General features: G+C 37.8%; 2 protein-coding genes across 10 annotated transcripts in view; both read left to right on the top strand.

Annotated features, from left to right (window-relative positions):
• Positions 1-27209, top strand: part of LOC129780577 (dystrobrevin beta) — a 158996-nt gene extending 131787 nt beyond the window's left edge. For 2 of the 9 annotated variants that reach the window (XM_055788983.1, XM_055788987.1), the window contains 3 exons: positions 1419-1466; positions 25430-25479; positions 25549-27209. In XM_055788983.1, the coding sequence (XP_055644958.1) occupies positions 1419-1466; positions 25430-25479; positions 25549-25608 (158 nt within the window). In that variant the 3' untranslated portion in view covers positions 25609-27209. The other 7 variants (XM_055788981.1, XM_055788984.1, XM_055788985.1 and 4 more) reach the window with 4 other exon arrangements.
• LOC129780583 (zinc finger BED domain-containing protein 5-like) lies at positions 1479-9198 on the top strand. The gene is made up of 2 exons (XM_055789001.1): positions 1479-4163; positions 4221-9198. Exon 2 carries the CDS (start codon positions 4857-4859, stop codon positions 5868-5870), a length of 1014 nt encoding a protein of 337 aa, XP_055644976.1. The 5' UTR covers positions 1479-4163; positions 4221-4856; the 3' UTR covers positions 5871-9198.
• Positions 27210-27394: the final 185 nt, after the last annotated feature.

Consider the following 27394-nt stretch of genomic DNA (forward strand, 5'->3'; position numbering starts at 1 on the left):
ATAATTTTGCATTCCCATTTAATAATCGAAGTGAAACAGATCGAACGATATGCTAGAACAACTCGAACGAAATGCAAAATGGAATTTTATCAAGTCGTTCGAAAATCGATCAAAATACAGAATAGGGGTGATTATCTGGTGATCGTATAGTAGCCTTTTTTCAAACTTTATACTGGAGCATATCAACGACTCTTATTCATGGTTTCAACAAGCAGGGTAGCGAATTGCTGGGAGTGGTTTGCGAAAATACGGGCCCAAACTATTGCTTTTTTATAATTTAATAATTCAATAAATATTTCTGATAAGGATTGAAAAATTTAGCAGTCAACTTGTCAAAAATATTTTCATTATCTTAGAACCAGCTCGTTCTTAATTATTCTCAGAATACTGTATAACTCAGACAGTTATAAATACACGGTCGATATGTTTTGTTGCTAATTGAATAATCATGTTCAACTAATTCCGGCATCTACGAATCATTCTCCAATGGTGGTTTTTCATAGAGGTAAAATTTTATTATGGGGTAAACGAATTGTTGATCCATATTCACTGTACCTTCATTTTAACGCTTCATCATTTCCAAACGTTCATCGCAGTAACAAAAAAGACAGCAAACACAATAATTTCTGTTTTCCACAATAATTTTCCGCAGCAGCAGCAAAAGTCATTCATCTTCTTCTACTTCTCAATGTGCGTAAAAAGTTGATCGTGCGTGTGCGTGTAATTTTTTTCATTATTGTTCATGCGTAACCAACAAAAAAAAAGTATACATATTCTCGTTGACTATCGTGCTGTAAGAATTTGTTATGGCTAACTTGTACCTGAACAGTATCTAGTCTACTACTACCTGCCTACTCGTCATATATAGGATATAAGCGAGTATTATTGACGCCTTGCTGGAATTAACCTACAATCGGTGTTAAATTTCTAGGTACTTCTCCACCGGAAAGCGCCTTCCCGAAGGAGAGGAGAGTCTAGTTCTAAAGCCCGGGTGACACCATTCCCGATTCCAGAATTCTTTTCCTATATTACTGTACAAACAAATTTAAAAATCTAAAACAAAAAGGATGCAAGCACGGATGGCGAGTTTCGTTTGAGTAAACAAGAATTTGAGTAACTTTTCTTAACGGTTTGATTTTTGCTGGGAGCTGAAAGTCGCCTTTTCAATGAGTGTATTTACTATCACCCTCGACGCTGCAGCATTATTTGAACAGTACACAGTACGCTTAGAAACTGTGTAAGAGCATATGATTTCTGCTTTTAAGTTATTATCACTTCTACGGAGGCCCAGATCAAATTGAAACAAAAACAGCTACAAACACGAACCACATCCCTTACCATGAATAATTCACCCTTATTTCTTACCAATAACCACACCCAAGTACACAGAATTCAAACAAGCGACTATCTTCCAACAGGATCCGACGAAGAGTATGACATGCACTATCATGTCAGACAATCTCTAGGTAAGCTAAAAAACAACCGTTAAGGATAATAAACGATTTGAAAAAACAATAATATTTTGTATCAAAGTTACGTGTGTCGTGAATGATTTTGGTGTTAATATTGGTTTATAATTTTGCTGTTCGGAAGATAACTGATATTCTCCAATCAAAGAACTGAAATGGTTGGTCCATTAGTCGACTTGTATCATTTAAAGTGTCGTCTTTTATTATTTTTAATGTTTGTAGCACGGCACAAAAGCCTCACATATCTCACTTATTTGCATATCTTGTATTAGCCTTCATTAGTAGTAGACAACATGGAGCATTCTTTCGATAACTCTCGAATCGAATAAATCTAAGTGGTGCGGACTCAATTCACTTCATTTTCAAGCAAATTCATGCATGCTTTCAAGCGATTTCTTGCAATAAATTCTCAGACCACCAGAGATGCCAGATTTACAGATATGTTTGTAAACTTACAGACATATCTGTAAAACTTTTTATTTTTTTGTAGACTTTTTGGATATAACAATGTTTCACAGGTTTTTGAAAAATAAGAGGCTCTATTCATCACATCAAAGACATTTGACTCACCATATGACATTTTTCCATAGTTTCAATACAGAAAAGTTTTTTTTTAATTTTTTATTAATTCGTTTATTTTTACAGGCTCAGTTACATAAGTTTAAAGGAGCTGAATACATAACTAAACATATAAACTATATCTATATATCTATGAACAATTTTCCTTAATTCTATTGTTAATAAGGTTAAGGAAAACCGATTACTCGCGGACTCGAGTTTAGAAGGTTGACATATTTTTATTAGGAATAGGATGGAATATAAGGATATGTTGACAATGTTCACACTCGCACTCACACTCATCACACTCAATTCTTAAACCTATCTTATAACTACTATGTATTTACATTTCAACTAAATACAGAAAAGTTATTATATTTAGTTTATATCAATACACATGACGTTAGACCAGCGATACTCAACCTGCGGCCCGGCAGACTTTCTGGTTGGCCCATCTGGTGTATATGAAGTTTGGAACTCATACACATAAGTACTTTTGCCCTGACATCATTGCAGACGAAAGAGAGGATACGATTATTCACAATTAATGAAAAATTGCTTCCTCTGCAGGTAGGGAAAAATCTTGAACGAAAATTGTCTCTGATAATTATTTTCTGTTCTGGATAAGATTGTTTTGCTGAAATTCAAGGAGATTTATAGAAAAATAGTTAATTTAGGGTCAGGACTATGTCTTCTAAGTATTTAAACAACATCGAATAACAATTTTTATTCTATTTTCAACAAATTACATTTGCTTTCGGGTCTGCTTATGACGAAATATGGGTTACTGTTCGATATTGTTACCGCAGACATGGTTCATGGCCGTGTGGTGATCTAAAGCTTGTATAGCCTTTCATGGCGGATGGAAAAATTCACTGCATTTTCTTATAAACGACAAGACCGCAAGCCTTGGTGGATGTCCAACATATCAACGAAGAAATACTGATTTTTAAAAAAATTAACAACGCGTATGTATGTGTAGATCGTCGAAACATTTAAACACACTTACAACACAAAAGTTATTTTTTATTTTACAATTAACATATTCACTAGAAATATTTTTTATGACAGAACAACGTTTGCCGGGTATATATACAGCCATTCCATGCAAAACCGATATAGTGGTTCTCAGATTTTCGTCAAAAGTGGTAATTTTGTTTTTTATCGCAAAACATTAGACCCGTATTTTTTATTTTTTAAGTAGGGTGCCCATTTCCATTTTAGGGTTGACCGAAAAATCATTTTTTTTTCCACTTTTTCCCAAAAATGACAAATGAAAATTAATAACTTTTGAATCACTGAACCGATTTAGATAATCGACATATAAAATTGAAACTAATGACCTAGCCTTTTATTAAAAAATATTTAACTTGCGAAAAAAATTATTATATTTTAGTAATTATTGATTGTAGTCGTTTTTTTATGACTTTGGACTAGAGCAGGGGTTTTCAAATGGTGCTCCGCGGGAAATTTGTGCTCCGTAAAGTTATAGCAAGTGCTCCCACTTGAAAACCCACCTTGAATCAAGCGCAATCGAAATCCGTGATGACAACTGTACGGTGTCGACATCTGGATACAACATCAGTTTTTACGAGACAAACTACTCTCTATCAGATTGGCCAGTCGGAAGGCAGTTTTCAATTGCTAAAATTTGAATGAAAATTTATATTTTGTGTTATTTATATAATTGATGCACGTTGTCCTCATCCTAACTTAACATATTTCCTATATTTTTTTCTATATTTCCACTAAAAGTTTTCAATAGAATATAAAATTGTCTTCAAACAAAATATTCATATGAGATTTTGTCATCACCTGCAAAAAAAGTGTTTTCTATCCACATAGTAAACTAATTTGATACGGATAAGTTAATTTTCATTCATAACTTTGATGTTCAAAGTGGGTCCATTACGCCTGAAATTAATTATTATCTTTGCGCTCCCCGAACTCGTACGAAGCTTAATACCACCAAAACGAATAGAGCTGTTCCCAGCTGGGTAACGTCAAACAGGATTTGTTTTTGTTTTTGCAAATTCCAGTTGAAAAAAAATCCGCGGTGATTGAAATCACAATGGACCACTGGCTAAAAATAGAAACGCTTTTTAGACCTGGATCATCCAGAAATACAACAAGCAGGTATGAATAAATAAGACTACAAAATAACTGTTTGCTGAAAATGCTTTCATGAATTAGTAGTGACCGGACAAATGTTGATGCGCAACAATTGAATGAAGAGCCTCCATCGGCGGAAGTTGATCTGGATCTACAGCAGATCCAAAAGACTGAGCTGGACTTCAGGCCAGTAGATGATTATTCCAATGTGAGAAAAGTCACAAAGCGGAAATATAAGGAATCATATATTGAAATGGGATTTACTGAGACCAGCGATAATAAGCCACAGTGTGTCATCTGTGGTAAGGTGTTTGCCAACAGCACAATGTTTCCGGCAAAAATGCGTCGACATTTCGAAAATGTGCATCCAGAGTATGAAGGCACACCGAGTTCGTTATTAAAGTGTAAATGTGAGGAGTTATTGGTTCAAGAAAACATGACGAATTTGTCAAAAATAAATAATGAAAAGGCTGTTCTTGCATCATACATAGTCAGTTATCGTGTTGCACAAGCGGGAGAAGCGCATACTATTGCTGAAAACTTGATCAAGCCATGTATGCAGGATATCGTCGGTCTAATGATTGATGATAAAACAGTTGGATTGATAAATTCAATTTCCATGTCAGACAATACGGTCTCTCGGCGTATTAGAGACATGGCCGAAGATGTTGAGAGCACTTTGGTGTCTCGATTGTATCGATTGTATCGAATTTCGCGATGCAGCTTGATGAATCCACAGATGTAGCTGGCCTTGCTATTTTAATGGTGTTTGTACGATATCAATTTTCTGGATATTTTGAAGAAGATTTACTTTTTTGCAAACCACTGCCGACAGCTACAACGGGAGCTGAAATTTTTAAGCTGATTGACGATTATTTTACGAAGAATGATATTCCATGGGAACATTGTGTTGATGTATGTACAGACGGTGCAAAGGCTATGGTTGGAAAGACTGCTGGTGTCGTTGCCAGAATTCAAGAAAAGGCGGAAAGCTGTGGTAGCAGTCACTGCATCCTTCATCGATATGCGCTTGCTATGAAGAAAATATCACCATCTTTGAAGGAAGTTTTGGAGGAAAGCATCAAGATAATCAACTTTATCAAGGCACGACCCAAGAATTCGAGATTATTTAAAACGTTGTGCGATGAAATGGGGAGCCAGTATTCCACGCTTCTTCTACATACCGAAGTGCGTTGGTTATCTCGTGGGAAAACGTTGTCCCGGTTGTTCGAATTAAGATCAGAAGTTAGAACCTTCCTGAGCGGCCATGATTTTGCATTGGGTGAAAAGTTGAAAAATGACCAGTGGCTTATAATGTTAGCTTATTTAGCTGACATCTTCCAGAAAATGAATGAATTGAGTGTTTCAATGCAAGGCAGGGCGATTTCAGTATTTGATGTGAATGGAAAAATTTTGGCATTCAAAAGAAAAATCAAATTCTGGACAGAATCTCTGGAAAAACGAAACCTGGACAGCTTTCCAAATTTGAATAAAATTCAATCCGAAATATCCTCGAATATATCATCCGAAAATTTCATTCAATTTTACGAGCACTTGCAGGTAGGTATTATGATAATTACAATGGTTTTCTTAAATAACCTTGAACATGTAATTGGCAGGATTTGTTGGACAGCTTTCAACAGTATTTTCCAGACCAATATCATAGCAAGATCGAAGAAATGGCTTGGGTGGAACAGCCTTTTTCGATATCGGAGAAGCCAAAATCTTTAACATCACAGGAATATGAGTGTTTGATAGATTTGACATCGGATTTCAATATGAAAAAAAAATTTAAATCCAAGAAATCGTTGGAAGAGTTTTGGTGTCAGCTAAAAAATGAATTTCAAATTTTGTCCGACAAAGCGAAACTAATTCTTTTACCATTTTCAACGACATATATGTGTGAGTCAGGATTTTCGACTTATTTAGCCACAAAAACTAAATATCGATCCCGATTGAATGCAGAGCCAGATGTCCGGTTACAATTGTCAAAAATTCAACCAAAAATGACACAGCTTGCAAAGAGAAAGAACGGGGATTTATTTAACTGAAATAAATAACTGCATATTTTACTCATTGAATAAAAACACAAGAATCAAAAAGTAGATTTACTTTTATTTTCAATTGTTATGATCACATGCCCAAACTTCTTTTTTCATAACAATTACGCATGACAGAAGTGTAAATATATTTTTCTTCTCTTCGCGTTGGCACAGACCTACTGTTCTATGATTGCATATTTTTATTCGAATTGACGACATTGAGTTTTGTTCGGGGAGCGTCAAAGATAGTAATTGATATTCAGGCGAAATGAACATATTTATGAAATTGAAATTATGAATGAAAATTATCTTCTCCTAATCAAATTAGTATTCTATTCAAACTAACACTCCTTTCCTTACAGGTGGTGAAAAAATCATACGAAAATTGTGTCTGAAAACATTTTTATATTATGATTAAAAGTTTCAGTAAAAGTATCGGAAATGTAAAGACAAATGGATAAATAAGAGTCAGGAATACGTGCTTCAAATAATGAAATAACATGGTGTAAAAATTTTCATTCAAATTTTAACATTTTAAAACTGGATTCGTACGTTCTAATCTGATAGATATTACCCTTTCGAGTTTGGGAAACAAACTATGTTCCCAAATTGAAAGTTGTCACCAGACGTCGACACTGTACCACTGTCACCGCGAATTGGATATAAAAATGTAGGTGCTCCGTCAAATATTTTTGCTATAAAAAGTGCTCCACCATAAAAAAAATCTGAAAACCCCTGGACTAGAGGGAGCTATATTTTTTAAAAATTTTTCTTGAAGGCTGGGATTTTTTACATAACATATCTCGATATCAGAGATGCCATTTTTTCGTTTTTCAGATATGATTTGAAAAATCATTTTTCCCCCTTTATCCAAATATAACTTTCTGCAAAAAATCATAACATTTGAATTACTAAACCGATTTAGATGATCGATATATTAAATTGAAGCCAATAAGCAAAATTTGAAAAAATATCACACTTGCGGGAATATTGGATTCTAGTCGCATTGGTCCAGTTTAGTCACATAGGAATATTGATCGAAGACTTAAAACATGTTAAATTTACAAAGTTATAATTTAAAAACGATAATTATAGCATCTCTGATATCGAGATATGTTAGGTAAATAATCTTCAGCTTTCCATAAAAAATATACAAAAATATAGCGCTCCTATCTTTAAACGAGAAAACTATGAAACACAGATACACTTCGCCTACTGATCCACCTCTATATGTACCTCATTAGGTTATACCTATGTTATAACCGCAAAGTTGACGTAGGACTGCCGTTGGCTTAGTAATCATTTGTTTTTTCACTTAGCAACAATCGCACCTCATTGTGTACGATATCGCTGCTGCGCATAGCTATCTTCTGTATGTATTGATTAAACTAGTGAATGAATGAAACAATTTACGAATTCAATTGCAAACAAATTCCAATTTAGGTCAATTCATGAATAATGGTAGTGGTTATCGCAGCAAATAGCCTACTCGCAGCAATATTTTACCTACTCATAAAACGGTATGCTTAAAAATTCAGTGAGCCGATGACATGAAGGGATATGCAGTCTTGAATAACCGAACCAAAGCGTTGCATTTGTACCCGCTATTGTAGACCGTGTTAGCGAAACCATTTCCGAAGTGTAAAAATGCATGAGAGTATAAAAGTACTGCCGAGATCTGCAATGCCGATTTTCCCAACTTATCGGTTTCGGAATCTGTGTTGGGAAAACACATTCCGGTTTGCAAATATAGTATAGTAGAGTACAAAAGTACTGGCAGCTTGCATCTCATTTGCAATGCCAATTTCCCCACGCTCCATAGTTTTGAAATCCGTTTTAGGGATACATTCCGATTTGCAGAAACGCAAGCGAGTACAAAAGTACCCGTCGATTGCATCTCATTTGCAATGCCAGTTTCCCCAGGCTAAATGGTTTTGAAGTCTGTGTTAGGGTAACATTCCGATTTGCAGAAACGCAAGCGAGTACAAAAGTACCCGCTGCTTGTATCTGTTTTGCAAGGCCGATTTCCCCAGGCTCCATGGTTTTGAAGTCTGTGTTAGGGAAACATCCATTCGTTCCAGCGATGGTATCTCAATCGTTGCGCAATCATAACTGAGTGGATTCCCGAGCGTCAATCCCTTTTATACCGATTGGTGTGATTCCGCAAGCCTGTTTTGAAAGCAATTTTAAGGCTATTGAAATAAGTTTTTTGATCAAAAAGTAACAAGTATATAACGCGTAGACATTTTATCTTTCGAATGAAGTGTTTATCATATTATTTAGTTCAGCTGTTTAGGAGCTATTAACGCTCAAAATCTCGGTGTCCGGCGTATGGCTTTCGTTTTCGAAACTTTGAACTTACACCCCAGTATAGAAATGAAAGACGTAGTCCTACGTCAAAACTAACTCAATCAATAATTACAAAAACAAAAATTCAATTTTTTCGCAAAAGTAATATTTTTCCAAAGAAAACTAACTCGTAAGCTTCAATTTGATATGTCGATGATATGAACCGGTCCAATAGTTCAGAAGTTATGACTTTGTGTAGTGGGAAAAATGGGGAAAATTGTTTTTCGAACCATCGATTAGTTTTGAAAAATCATATTTCAAAAACGAAAAAAATTACATGTCTGATATCGAGATATTTTATGTAAAAAATTCTCAGCTTTCAAGAAAAAATATTAAAAAATATAGCCATGAAAACATTAAAAAACGACTAAAATCAATAATTACGAAAATAGGATCCATATTCTCTGCAGGTTCAATATTTTGCAATTAAAGCTCATTGGCTTCAATTTGATATGTCGATCATGTAAATCGATTAAGTGGTTCGAAAGTTATAAATGTTTGAAAAAAGTCATTTTGGGAAAAAGTGAAACGAAATTAATATTTTGAATCACCCTAAAATGGAAATGGGCACCCTAATGAAAAAATCAAAAAATTCGAGTCTAATGTTTTGCTATAAAGAACAAAATTACCACTTTTGACGAAGATCTGAGAACCACTATATTGGTTTGGCATGGAATGGATATATATATATATATATATATATATATATATATATATATATATATATATATATAATACAATCTCACGTGCATCGCGATGTATTAATGTATTAATGAATATGTGAAAATTAACGTTAAAAGACATTGCTATAGATCTGCCCACTTTCACAGACTTTTCCACATTTTTTACAGACATTCACATGTTTTGATAGACTTTCTTTAACAATCATCTGGAATCTCTTCCTTCCACTTTTTATCGAATATTTGCAAATCGCAGGTGTAAACATTTACGTGACTCTGACTTCGTTTGTTTTTAATTCGTTCGGGAAAACGTTATATCAAAGAAAGGGGACATTAAAAATGCGTTGGTCAGTGGAAGGCTGAGATGCTCTTTCAGAGATGCAATGGTTAATAAAACAATTGACGGAAAAATGTAGTTCGTTCATTTTATAATTTTAATTACTTTTGCCCTTGACAACAATACCTCTTTTATAGTGTTGATTATCATAAGAAAAATAACACTCCTGATCGTTGGATCTCTTTTGACATTTCAATTGGATCTTTTTTGACAGCCGTTTTGATTCAGTCCGCACTACCTAGGAATAAATCACACACAGGATTGTTGTTTCGCTCAGAGAGGTACCTTCCTTAGGATTTGCATATATCAGTGAGAAACCTCGCCACAGTCAAGATAGATAAACATACCAAAGGTAGTATACTGTTCATAGAAAATTGCGTAAACGAATAAGTGAAATGAATTCTCAAGTTCACAGCAAATAAACTTTGATTGACGCGATAATTGATAATTGCTCACTGAATACAGTGGTAGACATTCGTTTAGCCGCACCCTATTTTTCCTCAATATTTTTAAAAATGAGTCGATTTTTTGTACAGTTTTGCTCATAAAAGACGATTATTGTTTATTTTCATCGAATTCATTCTAAAAAAAAAGTATAAATTCACTTTTTGTAATTTCACTTTTGTAACCACTAAGTAATTCAAAAATGTCCACCCATTCGTTTAGCCGCATCCTAAAATTTCAATAAAAGAAAATTTGTGCGTCAAATTTCGAGTCCAATCGGTAGCTAATATTTAGTATGTTCACCTCCATTTCGGATCACTTTGAAAACTCGATTTGGCATCGAGTCAGACAGCTTTTAAAGTGTTGCCATATTGATTATAGTCCAACATTCCTGAATTACTGCCTTGAGACTGGAAATGTTGTCAAATTTTCATCCGTTTGCATAGACCATCTCGGCCAAGATTCTCCATAGGTTCTCTATGGGATTGCAATCGACTGCCAGCAGGTCATTCAAGAAGCGGAATGTCCTTCTCGTCAAACCATACCTTCGATTGCTTGAAAACGTGGATCTATGCATAATCCTGCTGAAAAAACGACATCCTCGGTAGCGTTATTCTCGATATGGCCAATCAAAACGTCCTCCAGTAATTGAAGATGCTTTTCGGAGTTCATTCGGGTGAAAATGAAACAAATGGGAAGCTTGCTGTGATAGGAAACGGCTCCCCACACTGTCAAACTTCCGCCCCCAAAGTTTCGCTTCGATCTCACGACATGCCGTTGACTTAAATTGTACCAATAGCAACTGTAACAGTCCGGCCCAACCAAATTGAACTTTTTTCGCCGGAAAATACAACATTTCTCCATTCTAGTTTCCATTCCATGTATTGCCGGGCGAAAATGAGATGGTTCTGCTTATGGGTGGCGGTCAGTTTCGGCTTCCCTTGAGGTTTCTTCCACATGATGTTTGGTGACTCATTCAAGATGCGCGCAATATGCCTCTTCGTTACTGGAACAACCGATTCTGCCTTAATGTAAGAGCAAGACATCGTTTCCTAACGACGTTTCCATTTGTTGGTCGTTATATCCCATATTTCTGGCACTATTTAAAGAAATTCCGTACCACTTTCTCAGATAGACCAATTTTTGTTACGATCGAGCGATTAGAAAACTTTTGTCCACTGAATATCTTCCGTCAATAGAATACCTTTCGCCATATCTTTGAATTCTACGTAAATCACTATTTTGACCAACTTCTTACGTTGCACATCTAATATTTATCTTGTAAATTGAACATTCCCAAGTGTTTTTTTAAAAAACACAGATAAAAGCTTGGTGATTATGTGAAAACTCGATTTTTATGTCCTGCGGCTAATCGTTTGTCTCGGGAAAAAACGACGTTTGAATGTTTATATCCACCGATGCCGCCTTGTGTGTGTGTGACTGTGACGCACGTCCTTTCAATAAAAGTGACTTAAATATACTATCACTACAGCGAATAAGTATCCCGATAAAAAGAACATTCCTAGTTGTTTTGTAAGTGTTTGAAGTTTTTTTTCAAGTGCGGCTAAACGAATGTCTGTCACTGTATTTGCTATAAATGTTCAAAATGCGCGTTTGTCTCTCGCGGTTCCACTTCCTTTCATGATTATATTGAGTGTGCAACTTATTTTGTTCCGTTGTTTTGCATGAAAAACGCGTATTTTGAATGATAAAATGAATTTATCCATTATCCAAAGTATTGGACATCGCTAGCTACTACTTTTTCCCATTTTTCTTGAAATTTACGGATTCCGTCGCTAAAGTAGCGTTCATCTTTTGAAGCCAAGCTCGAATCCAGCCCAGTTCTGAAGCGTTCTACATCGATCGAAACGAATGGTAGCCGAAAGGGGCAAGGTCTGGGCTACAATGCGGAAGAACCAGTATTTAAAAAAATATTTAAAAAAAAACCTATTCCACTTTTATCTCGAATTTCCGACTTTCAACAGAAAATACTCCTAGCAGAAAGCTGCCAGCATAAAACCAATGTGTATGTGTAAAAGATGAAAATATTCTAAAGACGTTCTATTGCGTGCTTCAACGAATTTAGGAAATTAGCGCATAGAATCATTAAGGTTTGGTAGCTTGACGTAATTTTGAGGGTTTATCAACGCCGCAGTTTCGATAACCGGATCACTGAAATCAAATCGCTTTGAAATCTGTTTCACGAATTCAATATGGCCGGGGTTCTATCAACTGTAGAATGACCATGTCATTCGGACAATTGACAACTGCTCCAAAACAAAAATTCTGTGGAGCAGATTGTAAAAAAATTAAATTGCATTCAACCAAAATTCTGAAATCAATTTATTTTCATTTATCATGACAATAATTTGTCAAAAACAGCAAAAGTGAGCCAATATATATACCATTCATGAAATTAGTCCAAAGCCGTTACAAAATACTAATGTGTTGTGTAATGGTATTATGTCAATAGTGAACATGTACTTGATTCGCTCTGGCTAAAAAAAGGACGAAGTTTTGCGTGTCTAGCAGCAACATAATTTCGTTTTTTTCCATTTTCATAAAGGTTCTGAATCAGAAATTGGCGAAGATGTACGCTTACAACATGTAAGGGAGTATTATGTTTGACATCCTGTTTGTAACACGTGAGCGATAAAATGATAGATTTGATCAGACACAGTCAATTAGTGGGAGCCCAAACTTCAAATTGAAATATCTCAAAATAATGTTTTTGGCGCTTGGTTCGTTTTGACAGAGCCCCGACCATATAGAAGTCACGACCAATCGGTTTGAAGATCAGCTTCCTAGCTGCAATCCTCTTTCAGCTTCTTCTGCATCGATACCAATGTAAACAACCTCAGGCTTCTTCAAGAAGTCTCCAAAATCTTTCATATCAAGGTCAGCATGAGCGAATCGTACAACAAAGTTTAGTACCAGCATAATCGGTTTGGTCATAGGATCGTTTAAATTAGTCAATATACGATTGGCGGGTTCATTATGGTAATACTTAACTTGAATCGAAAATAATTGTTTAAGCTCTTCATTTCGCGCGCAAAATTATGACTCGTATACTCACGAACTGTGCATATCTCTGTAATATTGCTATTGTGTATTTTTAGGCGTTATTTGTATTTATTTAAAGAAAAAGAAAAACATGAATGAAAAAACTTCAAAAGTACTGTTTTCTTTAACTTCATTCAGTTTCGATAGCCATTTAATTTAGCCTCGGTCTGTCAGACCGTATCGCGAGTAGAGGTGAGTTAACAACTGCCTCCAACGAAAGCCAAGCCGTTGCCTTCAACATTTTTCATAAATCAAGGTATCTATGTATACAATGTAATAAATTTAGAATTTAAAATTAAATTTTAAAAATCTGTAAATTCTATGTCTTTGCCGAAAAACTGTAATTCTGTATATGCAGATTCTGAAATGTGCCGAAAAATCTGTTAAATACAAAATATTCTGTATATGTGGCAACCCTGGGTGGACTGTATAGCTAGCCTTGCTCCACTCTTGGACACAACGAAAACGTAAGGAACGCTTGTTTTTCTCATGCCTCATTATTTGGGATCTGGGTTAGAATAGCGCAGACTAGGATCACATGGTGTTCTAGGAACATTAAGGTGAAGGTGGAAGCCAGCCACAAATGGCGCTCATTTCTTTCATGTCCCCCCCCCCCCTCGCCCGAAAATCAATAATTTTGCGAAACAGTGTGTCAAAACAAAGAACAAAACAAACCCACTCAGCAAACAGAAGACAGTGCATATAAAATTTCGCTAATGAAATTTAAGTATTTTAATCGGAATATTTTGGTAAATTCAATACTTTTCATGAGTCTAATTCGTCTTAGATCATTGTGTAGTGTACTTTTTGAGACGGTAGGTGGTTTTGTTGCTCAAAACCTTTGTTTTGCAATTTCGAGGCCATCTTCAATGCCATAGCCAGGGTTGCAAACTATTATTTTCAAAAATCAGGGAAAGTTAAAATAAAAATCAGGAGAAATCTGGTAGCGCATATTGTGTTGGCCGGAAAGTTTTAACCGATTTTTGGAAACACAAACGCATGATTTCTATAGGCAAACATAATTTTTTTTTAAATTAAATTTTTTTGTTTATTATTTTTCTTTTGTTTGTTACAATGGTTTACAATTTTAATTGATTCAACTTTCATACATGAAGTTTTTCAGCTTTAGTTTTCTTCTTTCTTTGTTGGTTCAAATTCTTCCTATAGCGGGTTTATACATTTATGTCTTGGTAGCACATGTTCCGAAATATTTTAATTAACTAAACCTAATCCTTACAGCCTAAAAATGTGTTATTCTACACGGAAACAAAAAAAAACAAACAAAATTTGTTATTGTAAGTATAAACATCTTTCCGATTCGGAAACCAAGGCTTTACTTCTGACTCTATCCGTGTGCATTGTGATTCTATTCAAGATAGTGTCAATACCCGCCATCCGATGAAGCTCAGTAGTTCGTGTGTGTCGTGGTTTGTTCAAAATCATCCTCAAAAATTTGTTTTGGACAATTTGGAGTTTTTTGATATGGCTCTTTGAGCAACCCTGCCATATAGGTGAGGCGTACTCTAACATCGGTGCAACCACCTGCTTATAGACCGCTAACTTGTTGGAAGGGGACGTCCTAGAGCGCCGCTTGATGATGGAGTACAAACTTTTGAGTAGTATCATACTCTTTAGGACCCTTTCATCTATGTGGGAGCGGAATGATAAGTTGTTATCCAGGATGAGACCTAGGTAACGAACTTCGGATGACCATTCTATGTCCATATTCTGGACCCGGATTTTCGTCGCTGGGATTAGGCGCGGACTCTTACTGTGTGGGAAAACAACTGCCTGAGTTTTCGTTCCATTTACGCATATCTTCCAAGTGGAGAGATAGTTGATGTAAGCATTGAGACCGTTCTGGAGTTTCGACACCAGCGCGCGGATTATTCGGCCCTCAGAATCGTCAGCAAATAACGATACCGTTCCTTCGCCCGGCAACGGCTGGATGTCAGAAGTATACAAATTGTATAATATAGGCCCCAAAATGCTCCCTTGGGGAACATCATACAGCTGAGAAAGCGAGTGACCGATGCTGACCTTTGATGTTCTGTCTCTTAGATAGTTTGATGTTATTTTTACAAGGTAGACCGGGAAGTTGTATTGGTAAAGCTTGTGGACCAACCCGTCGTGCCACACGTTGTCAAAGGCTTTCTCTATATCCAAGAAGGCCATCACTGTTGTCTTTGAAATCGTTTTGTTTCGCCTTACAATATTTGCTACACGTTGAAATTGGTGGACTGTCGAATGGCCACGTCTGAATCCGAATTGAACGTTCATGAAGATGTTGTTGGACTCGGAGTGGTTGAGGAGCCTGGTATAAATGCACTTCTCGAAAAGCTTACTCAATGACGAGAGCAGACTTATTGGTCGGTAGCTAGACGGGATGGTTGGGTCCTTCCCTGGTTTTGGAATTGGTACCACCTTGGACTGCTTCCACGCTGTGGGGAAGTAGCTAGACTCGAGACAACGGTTGAATATTTTCACCAACAGGGAATGAGATTTGGGTCCAAAATTTTTCAAAACGATGTTTAAAATGCCATCGAATCCCGGAGCCTTCATATTACGAGAGAAGCGGATGATATTCTTCAACTCCTCGATTGTGATTTTATTGTTCTCAGGCGATTCATTCGGGGCTGCATTAATTTGCGACACGCTTTCAGTTACTTCTGCTTCCATCGGGCTAGCAATATTTTGCCCCAAGTTATGAAAAGCCATAAAATGACGAGAGATTGAATTGGCTTTTTCAACAGATGTAAGCTCAACACGGTCATCATGCCTTAAAGGTGGAATGGGTTTCGGCTTTGATTTTAGAACTTTTGTAAGTCGCCAGAAGGGCTTGGAATAGTTGGGCAAGGCCTTAATGTTTTTTGACGTAGGACTACGTCTAACCGGAAGATATAGGGGGTGAAATGAAAATCTAGGCACTGAACAAGTAGGAAAAAATGTAAGATTTGGAACGCTTATAACTCGAGCATTTCTCAATAGATCGCAAAGGTTTTTGCGTCAATTGATAGGAAATATATCTACGCATCTATCATAACGAATAACATTTCATTTTTCTTGAGATAAATAATTGAATAATTGTGAAATATCAAGCATTGTCCAAATGCACTATGTGCCCATTTTTGATTGGTCCATTTTGTGCTCCTCAAATCGTACCGACCAAAACGGGCAACCAGAGCAGCAGCGAAATACAATGAAGCACGATTGGAAAGGAAAAAGAAAAAATATGAACGAAACATTGGTCGCAGTCTCACACATGCGTAATTCTCGAGCCAGCCAGTCAGCTTAAAAATCCCCGCTCCGCTGCCGTAACGATCATTCTTTGTGTGGACACCGACTGGACAACATCGTTGCTGGACGAGCTGGACGGCGAGGGATCGAGTGCCTTTCTCAAGGCAAGAGGGTGGAGGTGGTAGCGCTGGAGTAGAGAAGAGTAGAGTTTTCAAAGGGCCTTTCTCAAGGCTAGAGACGAATGAACTGAAAAAGTTTAAAGTCTCTATAATACAATACCTTCCTTCCTTCCGTAACGATCATTCTCATCGAAACCGTACACCACATCGTTTCGCATCACATCAGATCAACAAACCAACACAAGCAGCCATGGTTGGACATGGCAAAGGAGGAAAAGTGAAGGGAAAGGCAAAATCCCGCTCGAACCGTGTTGGTCTCCAGTTCCCCGTATGTGTATCCGCCAATTGCTCCGCAAGGGTAGCTAGACCGAGCGCGTTAGTACCAGTGCACCAGTCCACCTAGCCGGCGATATATAGTTTCGGCCGCTGAAGTTATCGAGTTAGCTGGCAAAGCTGCTCGCGACGATAAGACAACCCGCATTCAGAACAGACCACAATCGGTTCCGTGGTCACCAAGACAACAACAGGCAGTTGCAGCTTTATACAAACTGCTTTGGTGGCAAATCCAGAACAAGGCGGCATCGATGGCGTTCGAAATGGTTTTTTTTTTCAAAACCACGAGTACTAAGTTTTCTAAATTGGAACCATTCCATAAAACACGGCGCTTATCAGGGCCATTAAACCTTTCAAAAAAGAGTTTACGAAATACAGTTCAATGCATTCTAAAATATTATCCAAAATAATAATAAAACACAAATTGATTTTTTCATAATTTGTTTGCCAAGATATGATGAGTATGAGAATTTGGCAGTTGTGCTGAGCTTATTGATGGTTGGGGACTTTCTCGATTATTCAATTTTCACAAATTAAATTGCTTCCAGATTGAAAGTACAGTAATTTACATTTAGCTCGACATTTAGCTAATCTGACGGACCTGTAATGCGACATATTTAGTTGGACATTTTTGAAAACATAGAGTTCGGGGTCCAAATTATGACCCCACATTGAAAGTCGACACTGTACCACTGTCATCGCAAATGTTCAATTACAGGTTAAAATCGCCTCCAATGCCACACTGAGCGGTGCTTCGGCATGTCGCGTTAAATGTAATTTACTGTACAACATGTCACAAGCTGGATGGGAAGAAATTTTCCAACTGTGAAAGCTGTGGCGAGTGGCAAACGCAATCGCTAAACAGAAAGTTTTAGCCGAACAAGATGGGGATATCGAGTGATAACAAAACAATAAACTCTTTAGATTAAAGATAATTTTGTGATCCTGAAAAGGACCCTTTTTAGCCTGCATGTGAATCCAACGAGCGAACAAATCGTAATGAATGTATTTTTTTTTGCCATCGCTGCCTTTTAACGCTCATTCGTTTGTCTCGTTGGACTCGCTGAGTCTGCCGATTTGTCTCTATCCTGTGAGCGTGTACCGCTAAAGTACAAAACGCGCGGATCCGCTGCAAAATATATCATTCTCTTTCAAACCGTAAATCAGTGTGGTTGTATGGCATCGTTTCACATCACATCGCATCAACGGATTGGTTCCGGAGCACCAGTATACTTAATAGCGGTTATAGAATTTCGGCCGGCGGAGTGCTCGAGTTGGCTTGCAATGCTGCTCACGACAATAAGAAAACCCGCCTACAGAACAGAGCACATTTGGTTCGGTGGCAACAACTAGTTTCAGCGAGTGGCAAACGCAATCGCAAAACGGCAGCAGGTAGAAAAAGGAAAAAGTTTGTTTATACAGACTGCTTTGGTGGCAAAACCAGCCAACGTAAAACACGGCGCTTTTCAGAGCCATTAAACCTTTTAAAGAAGAGTTATTAAAAGTTATTCACAATACCAATGCATTCTAAAGTGACATAATATGATATATAATATGAACTGATTTATTTTGTTTATGCTTGTTTTTGAACTTATTGGTGGTTGGGGTCTTTTAAGTTGATCATTCAGTTTTCACAAACCCATGCATGGTTCCCGAATTGAAAGTGGCTTCAAATTACAACACATTGTATGCAGGATGGCATTCACGATTTTCTCGGTAGCAAGAACTGCTTTCTTTGGTTGATAACTGATGTTGAAAATTGACTGAGGTTACATCTGCATTATATAGAAACATAACTAAGGAGCAACATGATGAGCTATGTATTTCCTGCTGCTCTGTTCTTATTTTAAAGGACTTTAATCCGAAGGTCATCCGTCCCTGTATTCACTGTTGGTTTTTCAGAACGCTTATAGCTCATCTATTTCTCGACAGATCGTAAAGTTCGTCTCCATTTCATTTTTATTTACATTGTTTGCGGAGACTACAAATCTTACAATTCATTCGTTTCCGAAACCACAGTTTAAGGTACGGTAATGTGCTCAATAGTGAAATATATGATAGTGAATGAGCTGAGGACCACTATACATTCCCTATCATAGCCATCATTTTGATTGTATGATATGTGCATACGCCAAAAGATGCCCGGCGTTGAACATTGAATAAGTACAAAGCCTTCAGAAAAATATCAAGAAGCAACTATAAGATAGTGAGAAAAAATTGAGAATGTTTGTAAAAAAAAACGCAAAAACACAACATCAAAGGTTCTTTTCAGAACCTTCAACATGTTCATAAAGAGTAAACAGTAAACTAATCCATTCTTCAGTTAGATAGGTAGGTATTCACGTAGGAGAAGAAAATAAAACAATATATTTAAAATATATATTTAGCAAAAGCTGTCCCCTTTGTATAGTCCTACGTCACTCCGGTTATGTCCCCGACATTACCCACTCGTCTTTTTTCATATTCCCTGTTTCTGATCTTTTGAACACGAGCTGAAATGATTTTATTTAATTTTTTATAAAGGACCTTTCTAGAAATATTTTGCGTTCTTTGGAATTGCCTTCTAACACTATTCCTAAGCTGAATTATTCTTCTGGTTTCAACATCAAGCTGCAAAAACTTACGTGGAACTTGCGTTGTTGGAACGAATAGGTTCACCGCTTCTTGAACGGTGTTGGTTAAACTCTCCAATGTACAGTCGATGTTATCGATTGATTCCAATATTGGGTGCTCAATCACCCGATCCTCGATGAATTGTTGCAGTCGCGGCCAGTTGGCGCGATGGTAGTTTCGTCTTAGTTGCTGCTCGCACTGATTGATGATTGCGTTCATTTCGAAGATCACCGGAAGATGGTCCGATGACATCTCTGTTCGTGTCTGATGTGTTGTGAGCATCTCAGCGATGTTTGTCAAAGTGATGTCCAGAGTAGAGCCACCACCGGCTGGTGAGAAAAACGTTGGTGAGTCCGGATGGAGTACAACATAATTTCCGGCTTGAGCGTCATTGGCTAAAACGATTCCATTCCTGTTGTTTCTAACGTTCCCCCAGATTGAGTGGCGTGCATTGAGATCCCCAGCTACGATGAAATTACCTTTCCAGCGAGTCAGTTTTTGGATGTCGTTTTTCAGCTTAGTCGAACTGCCGTCAATTTCTTTACATTGCACTGGACAGTAAGCAGCGATTATGATGATCGGTCCGTTGGAAGAGGTTAGTTCGATGCCAACTGCCTCGATGATGCTCAAACGGAAGTCAGAGAGCAATTTGAACTGGAGACCCCGGCGGACGGCTATGGCGACACCACCCCTCCGAGCTTTGATGCGGTCGAACCTGACGAACGTGTGCTCCGGCAAGGAGAAATTAATGTTTGGCTTGAGGTGCGTTTCTGTGATGAAGGCAACGTCGATTTCATGGTTTCGTAGAAATTCGATAAACTCTAGCTGTTTATTCGCCACTGAAGCGGCGTTGAAGTTAAGCAGTCTGAGCGAGAAGGCTACGGTGATGATAATAGAATCGCAGCATGACTGCGACTTGTTCGTTACTTGTCTTGCATACGCGAGTCTGTTTGTCGAGTAAATCGAGTAATGTCGCCATATGTTCCATTGAATATAGTGTGTCCTCTGGGGTAACAGCAGCGACCTGTGCATATGTCCGGAATCCAGGCGTGGAATGGCTGCAATCTGTCCTATCAATTTCTGTTCTTCGTTGTTGCGGAAGAGGAAGAGGTAATAAATTCGGGATGGGTCTGCTTGATGCCAGTAGCCCTGGGAAGTTGTTTTCGTCAAATGCGATGTCATTTCGCATCGGTTTTGTTTTAGTACGCTGAGCCGCATTGTTCCGGAATTTGATGAACTGTTCACGCTTCGGACAGGATCGGCTTGTGGTTGAGTGTTCTCCATCGCAGTTGAGGCACTTGATCTTGATTTCGGTCTCAGAACAATCCGGAGTCTTATGATTTTTACCACACTTGGCACAGCGGCAGCGGCTGTACTGGTTTATAGCGTTGCCATACTACGGCGATGTGGTGCAGAGTTCGGATTTTCTGTAGTTCTTTGAGTGTCGTTGATCCCTTGGTTAAGTGGTTAAGATAAAGCTGATCACGGTACTTAATATTCGAGTTATGTCGTTTCATTTTAAAAATTTGTAAGGGTTGCAAATTTACGTGCTTCAAAGCTGCCTCCGGCTCTTTGATATCCATATCCATTAGACCTCGAAGGACGACTTTTAAGGGTTTCTCAGCAGCGATATCATGGGTAAAATACTCAATATTATATTCTTTCAGCTTATTGGCGACTGACTTGTAATCAACTGATGAGGTGGTGGTAATTTTCACTCCGTCCGAGCACAGACGAATTTCAGCTCGGAGACCAGCTGTGATTAAATTATTAACCAGAGTGATGACTGTCCCTTGCTCGCCTTTTGTGTAGAAGGGTGGCATTTTCTCTTCTTCCGCACTTCTTCTTCCGGGAGGAGCGAATACGGATTACTACTCAGCAGTTTTTTGTTTGACGATGAGTCAGCATCTGCGGAACCGCCGCGACGCTTATTGCCGGAGGATTGACCCTGATTTGCACCAGGTTTTCCCATATCTGGGTTGGTTTGGTTTGCAGCAAACTGCAACGCGAACGAAGAGAATGAAAAACACGAGAAAAAAATAACGTCTTGTCAGAAAGAGTGACAAACGAACAATATAGGCAAACATACATCTATTCAAGTTTATGTGTCACGATCTTTCGCCATCTTTCACACAGCTAAAACATTTTATCATACAGCTTGAACATTTTATCCTGGAGCTTCGAAAGTAATGAATAAGTTCAGCTCCGAGATCAATTTAGAAAGATTATGCTAATGATGATGAGTTTTTGTGGAAATATCAGGAAATGTATAAACAAAGTTGCAAAGTAAGAACTAGGACTACGTGTATTCGAAAAACAACAAGTAATTTATTTCATTCAAAATATAACGATTTGAAGCTCCCTTCGGGCATTAATCGGATAGAGTATATTTCTTTCCGGCCAACTTCAAGCTTTAATAAATGTCGACAGGGTATCATCGATAAAGTGAATCGCTTCGGAATATATAAATAATACACAAAAGAAGATTGAACACGTGCGGACTGGAGAGCTTTTTTTAGGCTATTATGACAATTCTCATTTCCAACCAGGAAAACTTCGTATATTTATTACGTATAATTTTCAGTCTAATAAAGTAAAAAGTACAAAATCAGGATAAACCAGGATCATTTAAGAAAAATCAGGCAAAATTGAGTGCTTGTCAGGATATCAGGGAACGTATCAAAAAGTCTGGGAAATCCTGAAAACTCAGGAAGGTTGGCATCTCTGGCCATAGCCGTATGCTCGCACCTTACTCTTAACTCCCCTTATAAGGTTCTGTACAACATTTGGCTGCAGCTTCTTCCGTACGGAAACCTACTTTTTCTTCATGTCTTCCTCAGATTTGACCACCTTGGAATGCTTTCGTAGCGCCTGCTTTATAATAGCCCAGTATTTTTAGATGGGACTTAGTTCCGGTGCGTTGAGAGGGGGGTTCATTTTCTTGGGTACGAACATGACCCCGTTGGCTTCGTATCACTTCAGGACATCCTGCGTTCTTGCAACCAAGTAACTGACAACGTATACACCTGGCTTAACTGCTGGAAACTTTTTCAAGAGTTTTATGAGAGAGAACGGGATGTATGTACGCGTGAGTACATAAGAGAGGGAGAGATAAAGTTTGGGAGACAATTCATTCGATTTTGCTGTGCTCTCGCCATTAGAGGGCAGTCGAATTCAATTTCTCACTCGAAAACAAACTCAAGGTCAAACAACAAATGAGAAATTTTCATTTTACCCATTTTCTGATATTGAGAATTTCTCAAGTGTCGACAACTAGGAAAAATGTTGATTTGGTAGTTTTTGGTACTCCAAAGCACATGAATAAATTCTTCTGTTTTCTCTATCCAATTCAGTTTCGATGATGTACATGTCGCTGAATACATGCAGATGGAACTCATTAAAACGCAGTGTGAATTAGAGCTGCGTGACAAATTTGAAAACCTTTATGTCTTTGATTTCCAGAACCAGAACTGATAAAACATGCTCATTTTATTACTTTTTTGTTTGAATCCTCAAATATTTGTGAGCAATTGTTTCAGTTATGAAAGAAGTGAAATCAAAGTCAAGGAACAAAATCACTGACAGTCATTTGGAAAACACGATTCGCATCGCTATTTCTCACATTCAAGCTGATTTAGATAAAATTGCTCAAGAAAAGTAGTTCGAGTGGAACCGAAACGGTGTTTGAGTATGTTTATAGTTAAGGATTTTCTATATTGAAACAAACTAAAAATATTCTGAAACTTGTTGTTGATTGAAAGTCCAATTTAATCGTGATACCGTATTCACAAAACAAAACAAATCTACGAGCTTCCCAAATCATTTTCTATTAATGAAAGATTCGTGTTCCGTACACTACAACAGTACAAATAAACAGCTGAGTATAGACCCGGAAGACCCAAACGCGTCATGAACGCGTACAACGCAATCCTCTTCGGAAACAAAAGCGTTCGTCAGTCGAAATTTATTGAATCATTTATTCGACGACTTTGAATAGTGGCACGAAGCTAGATCTGGCCAGAAGATCGTAAGGCTCTCGTGTTGCTTGCAGACGCTTCTGTAGACACACCTTGAGGTAGATCTACCTGTTTACAGTCCCGATAGTCAGAAACGGTGCACTCCGTTTGCCGCATGAGCAGATCGCTTGTCAAATCTTGTGTTTCTTGGCAAACTTTGGAAGTTCTGCTTCTTTACTCCCTCCGGAACATAAAACTTGTGCTGGGCGGAGAACAACAGTAGCCCCGAAAGCTGCCGGAAGTCCACCTTGACGTAAGTCTCATCATCCTTGATGAGACAATGAGGTTTCGTCAGTATCTGGGTGTACAGTTTCCAGTTCCGTGACATTCCCACCGTATTTGCCGTTCGTCAGGATTTAGAGCCTACTGCATTTTGTACGTATGCAGTCCCTCACGGTCCTTGGCTCTCTGAACAAAAGACTTGGACAGATCCAACTTTTTGGCCATATCCCTGACCGAAGCATTGAGATTCCGCTCAAACGCTTTCACGACACGCTTGTGATCCTGATTACTTATAGAACATCCATTTTGACCGCATTTCTTCTTCCGTTTGATGCGCAGAGTTTCGTAGTAACGTTCAATCACACGACTCACCGTTGACTGCACGATTCCGAGTTGTTTTCCGATGTCCCGATGAGAGAGTTGAGATTTTTCCAGGTGCTTGCGCAAAATCAATTCGCAACGTGAAGGAGTTTCTCCCAATTTTCGAAAAAAAAAAAGACAGCGATAAAAATACGATGTAAACAATACACTCTAAATTACTTCTACCCAAATTTTCAAGAGAAAATACCCAATGTGCATTTTTTACAGCGTTTTTTTTCCGTGATGCAATTTGATGTGGAACACACTTTTTTCAGCTGAACACAGCCAGAACTAACTTAGAGCATGTCAACAAAAAAGGCTCATCGACCACATCTCTGGTGGATGTTCACTCTAGCTGGGATCAAAACTATTTAAATCGGGCCAAGAGTAGGAGTTTGTCCTTCACCTGCTCGATCTTGAGAACCGAATGGGACCCTTATTACCGATATTCGTCGTCTGGCCCCTGAATAGCAACGTGAAACCTTTGCCTTTGAAAAACAACGTGAAACACCCTTTCAATATGAAACAGATAGTTGCTGACTGAGACTTTTAGACCGGAATCCGAACCATTTGTTCCGCCAACCTGGGACTACGTCAGTGGCGAAAACTAGCGTCATCATAGTTCAATAATCCAACAGTGAACAGATTTTTTTCCCATTTTATCCCATCTGTTTATTTTTATTATTAGGCAGAGCCGAATTTATCGTGTGCTCTAAGAGGGTTTAAACTTTTCAGTTCTGTCGCCTCTAGGATACACATTTTTATCATTTACTCATTAGCCGTTTAGGCGTAAAAGTATTCCTATTCTATCGATACACAACACATGGTGAATTTTCGGCGTAAGAATATTCCTATTGTTCGAATGTTCACAGTTGGACACAGCGGGACTGTTGATATGAGGCTTCCATAGTTCTATCCAATACTGCCGCAATTCGATGACATTAAATTATTCCTATCGAAATTTTGGTAGAGGAATGGTTATTTTACCTAAATTGGTCAGTCCACAGCCCAGATTGCAATTCGATCGGGGATCTTTAGGGCATATTGAATGCGAGAATATCCTCAGCGAACGCTATTTCAACACAGTAAAAAACCTTCAAGCACGTATATGCGATTGTTGGGAGCTAATCACTGTCAATACTCTTCAAAACATTGTCTATTTATTACCTAGTAGAGCATTCAAAGTCATCTATCTACTATTAGCCAACTGGCGAACTTAGGCAAAAAAAATATTTTGCTTCTTTTTAGGAAATTGCGGCTCTAATTTTACTCACAATTCACTAAATATTCACTATTAACTATTCACTAAATAACTACAAATAACCTAATATTCGTTTTATCACACATATCGAAAGAATGCTCTACTCACAAACTTTCCTTCTCTTGTAACTTGAATGAAATTTGGACTAAAAGCATCATCATAGTGGGCCCAAGTGAATCGTTCTGCTATATCACCTTTTGCTCCTTACTTGCAGACTTCGACGAGATGCAGATGCAGATGACCAGCCACGAGTGGAGTGAAAAGGTAGGTACCAGCAGAGATGTCACCCACTCATCATCAGCGCTGACAAACAAATCCCGTATTCAATTCAAGGATAACGCCCAATGGCAAGAGCAGTTTGCCCAGTGGAGTCTCAACTCGCAAAATCAATAAAAATCGTCCGAAGCACAAACCGTTTGGAATAGCTTCGTGCGAAAAGTCATTGTGGAAAGGGTCTCATCTCTTTTCTCTCGCTCCATAGGAACACACATTCTTGAAAATCCACCACATCTAGCAAATCAATCTAGTATCATATCATTACCAAAAAAAAAGGAAACTCAAGCATACATAATCGTTAGAGAAGAGTGCAGCATGTAACTCAAAGTTAATCAAACGTGATGCACTTCTAGGAGCGTTTAGCCATCGTGAATGGCCGTGTTTTGATTGGGCGTTTTTTTGTACAATAACTTTGACCCAATTCGAAGCTAGATACTTTAAAAACTCGATAACCTTCTTAGTAGATATTATGAAACACACAGTCATGCATCTAGAATGATTGATTGAAGGCGAGCAACTTGCCTCAACTGACAATTTGGTTCTTTACCATTAAAAACTACTTCTTGTGATCTCCATCGTTATCCAGCTGGAAATCAATCCTCTTGATGCGAAGCTAGCGGAAGAGATGTTAATCAAACGATACTAAAAATACTTAGATACTAAACGAAACGGTTCCATTCCAAAACTAGATGTGACTTAATTAGGTTTTTTTTCCATCTCCTCTCCACTGCTTAGTTCGCTAAAAAATGATTTTTTCTGCAATCAATTGTATGTTTTGTCGTTTCGATGTAAGCCATGCACATATGTACATGTTATTTTACTGCTCCATAGTCTATTGAGTCCTAGAATTTGCTCAGCATGCGTACTCTACAAAGATCGCACGTTGGAGTGACGCAAAACTGTTCTTCAAGGTGTCATACCATTGCAATGTATGAATTATGAGAAATTTTAACTCGCGAACATTTCTTATGGAATATTGCAAATGAAGCAACAAAATGAAATCGATGATCCAACCCTGAGATGAGAAATAAACCGGGGAATGAATACCTTAAACAATATGTACCACTTAGGGAGAAAAACGTGTTTTCGACAAAATAAATAATACTCGTTACAAGTAAACAAAACAAGAAAGAATAACTCAATCAATTTTAGTAGATTTTCTTCGTTTGAAATATATAAATAAACAATTGTAACAGCATTTGAGCAAGCAGGGAGGACAAAATAGTTTAGATACGAGTAACAATGTATCGAACGCCGCACAATATATACAACTGCAGGCAAAAGTAAAGACGTTTGTAGGCTAGCAACAACGATTCACTCGGAAACGGGAGAAAAAAAGCAAACTATTGGAAACGATTCTTAGTGAAATATCGGAAGCCTTTTTGTTAGCGAACAGGGAAGATTGATTGATGTCCCGCTCTCCTGATTCTTGCATATTTGGCGCACATTGCGGTTAATGTTGCAGCGTCTATTAGTACGCGACGAGAGCTCGTCGGATATTGGCAGAGAACAGTTCATTTGATAATTATTGAACCAAAATGGAGAACGAAATATCGAATAGCAAAACATTTTACAAACGATATGGATAATTGATCAGATTTGTCGTTAAAAAATAAACAAAAAATATGTAATCCCAAACTTGAGAAAAAAAATCACATGTAACCACACATTAGAGCGGAAAATATTGAAACAAAAAAAAACAAACCAAACCCAAATTACTCAAATAACACGAGCGTTGTTGATTTTAGTACTGAAGATATCACAGCCGATATATAATTCAAAAGTTAATGAATTTCGTTTTACAAGAGTCAATCACCCTTGTTCTGTATTTCGAACGATTCGAGATATTAGGCTGTCAAAAAAGTCCTGCGGTATTTCCGCGTTGTAAGCGCGTAGTTCTAGT

The sequence above is a fragment of the Toxorhynchites rutilus genome, chromosome 3 (assembly GCF_029784135.1).
Source record: "Toxorhynchites rutilus septentrionalis strain SRP chromosome 3, ASM2978413v1, whole genome shotgun sequence".
NCBI lineage: Eukaryota > Metazoa > Arthropoda > Insecta > Diptera > Culicidae > Toxorhynchites > Toxorhynchites rutilus.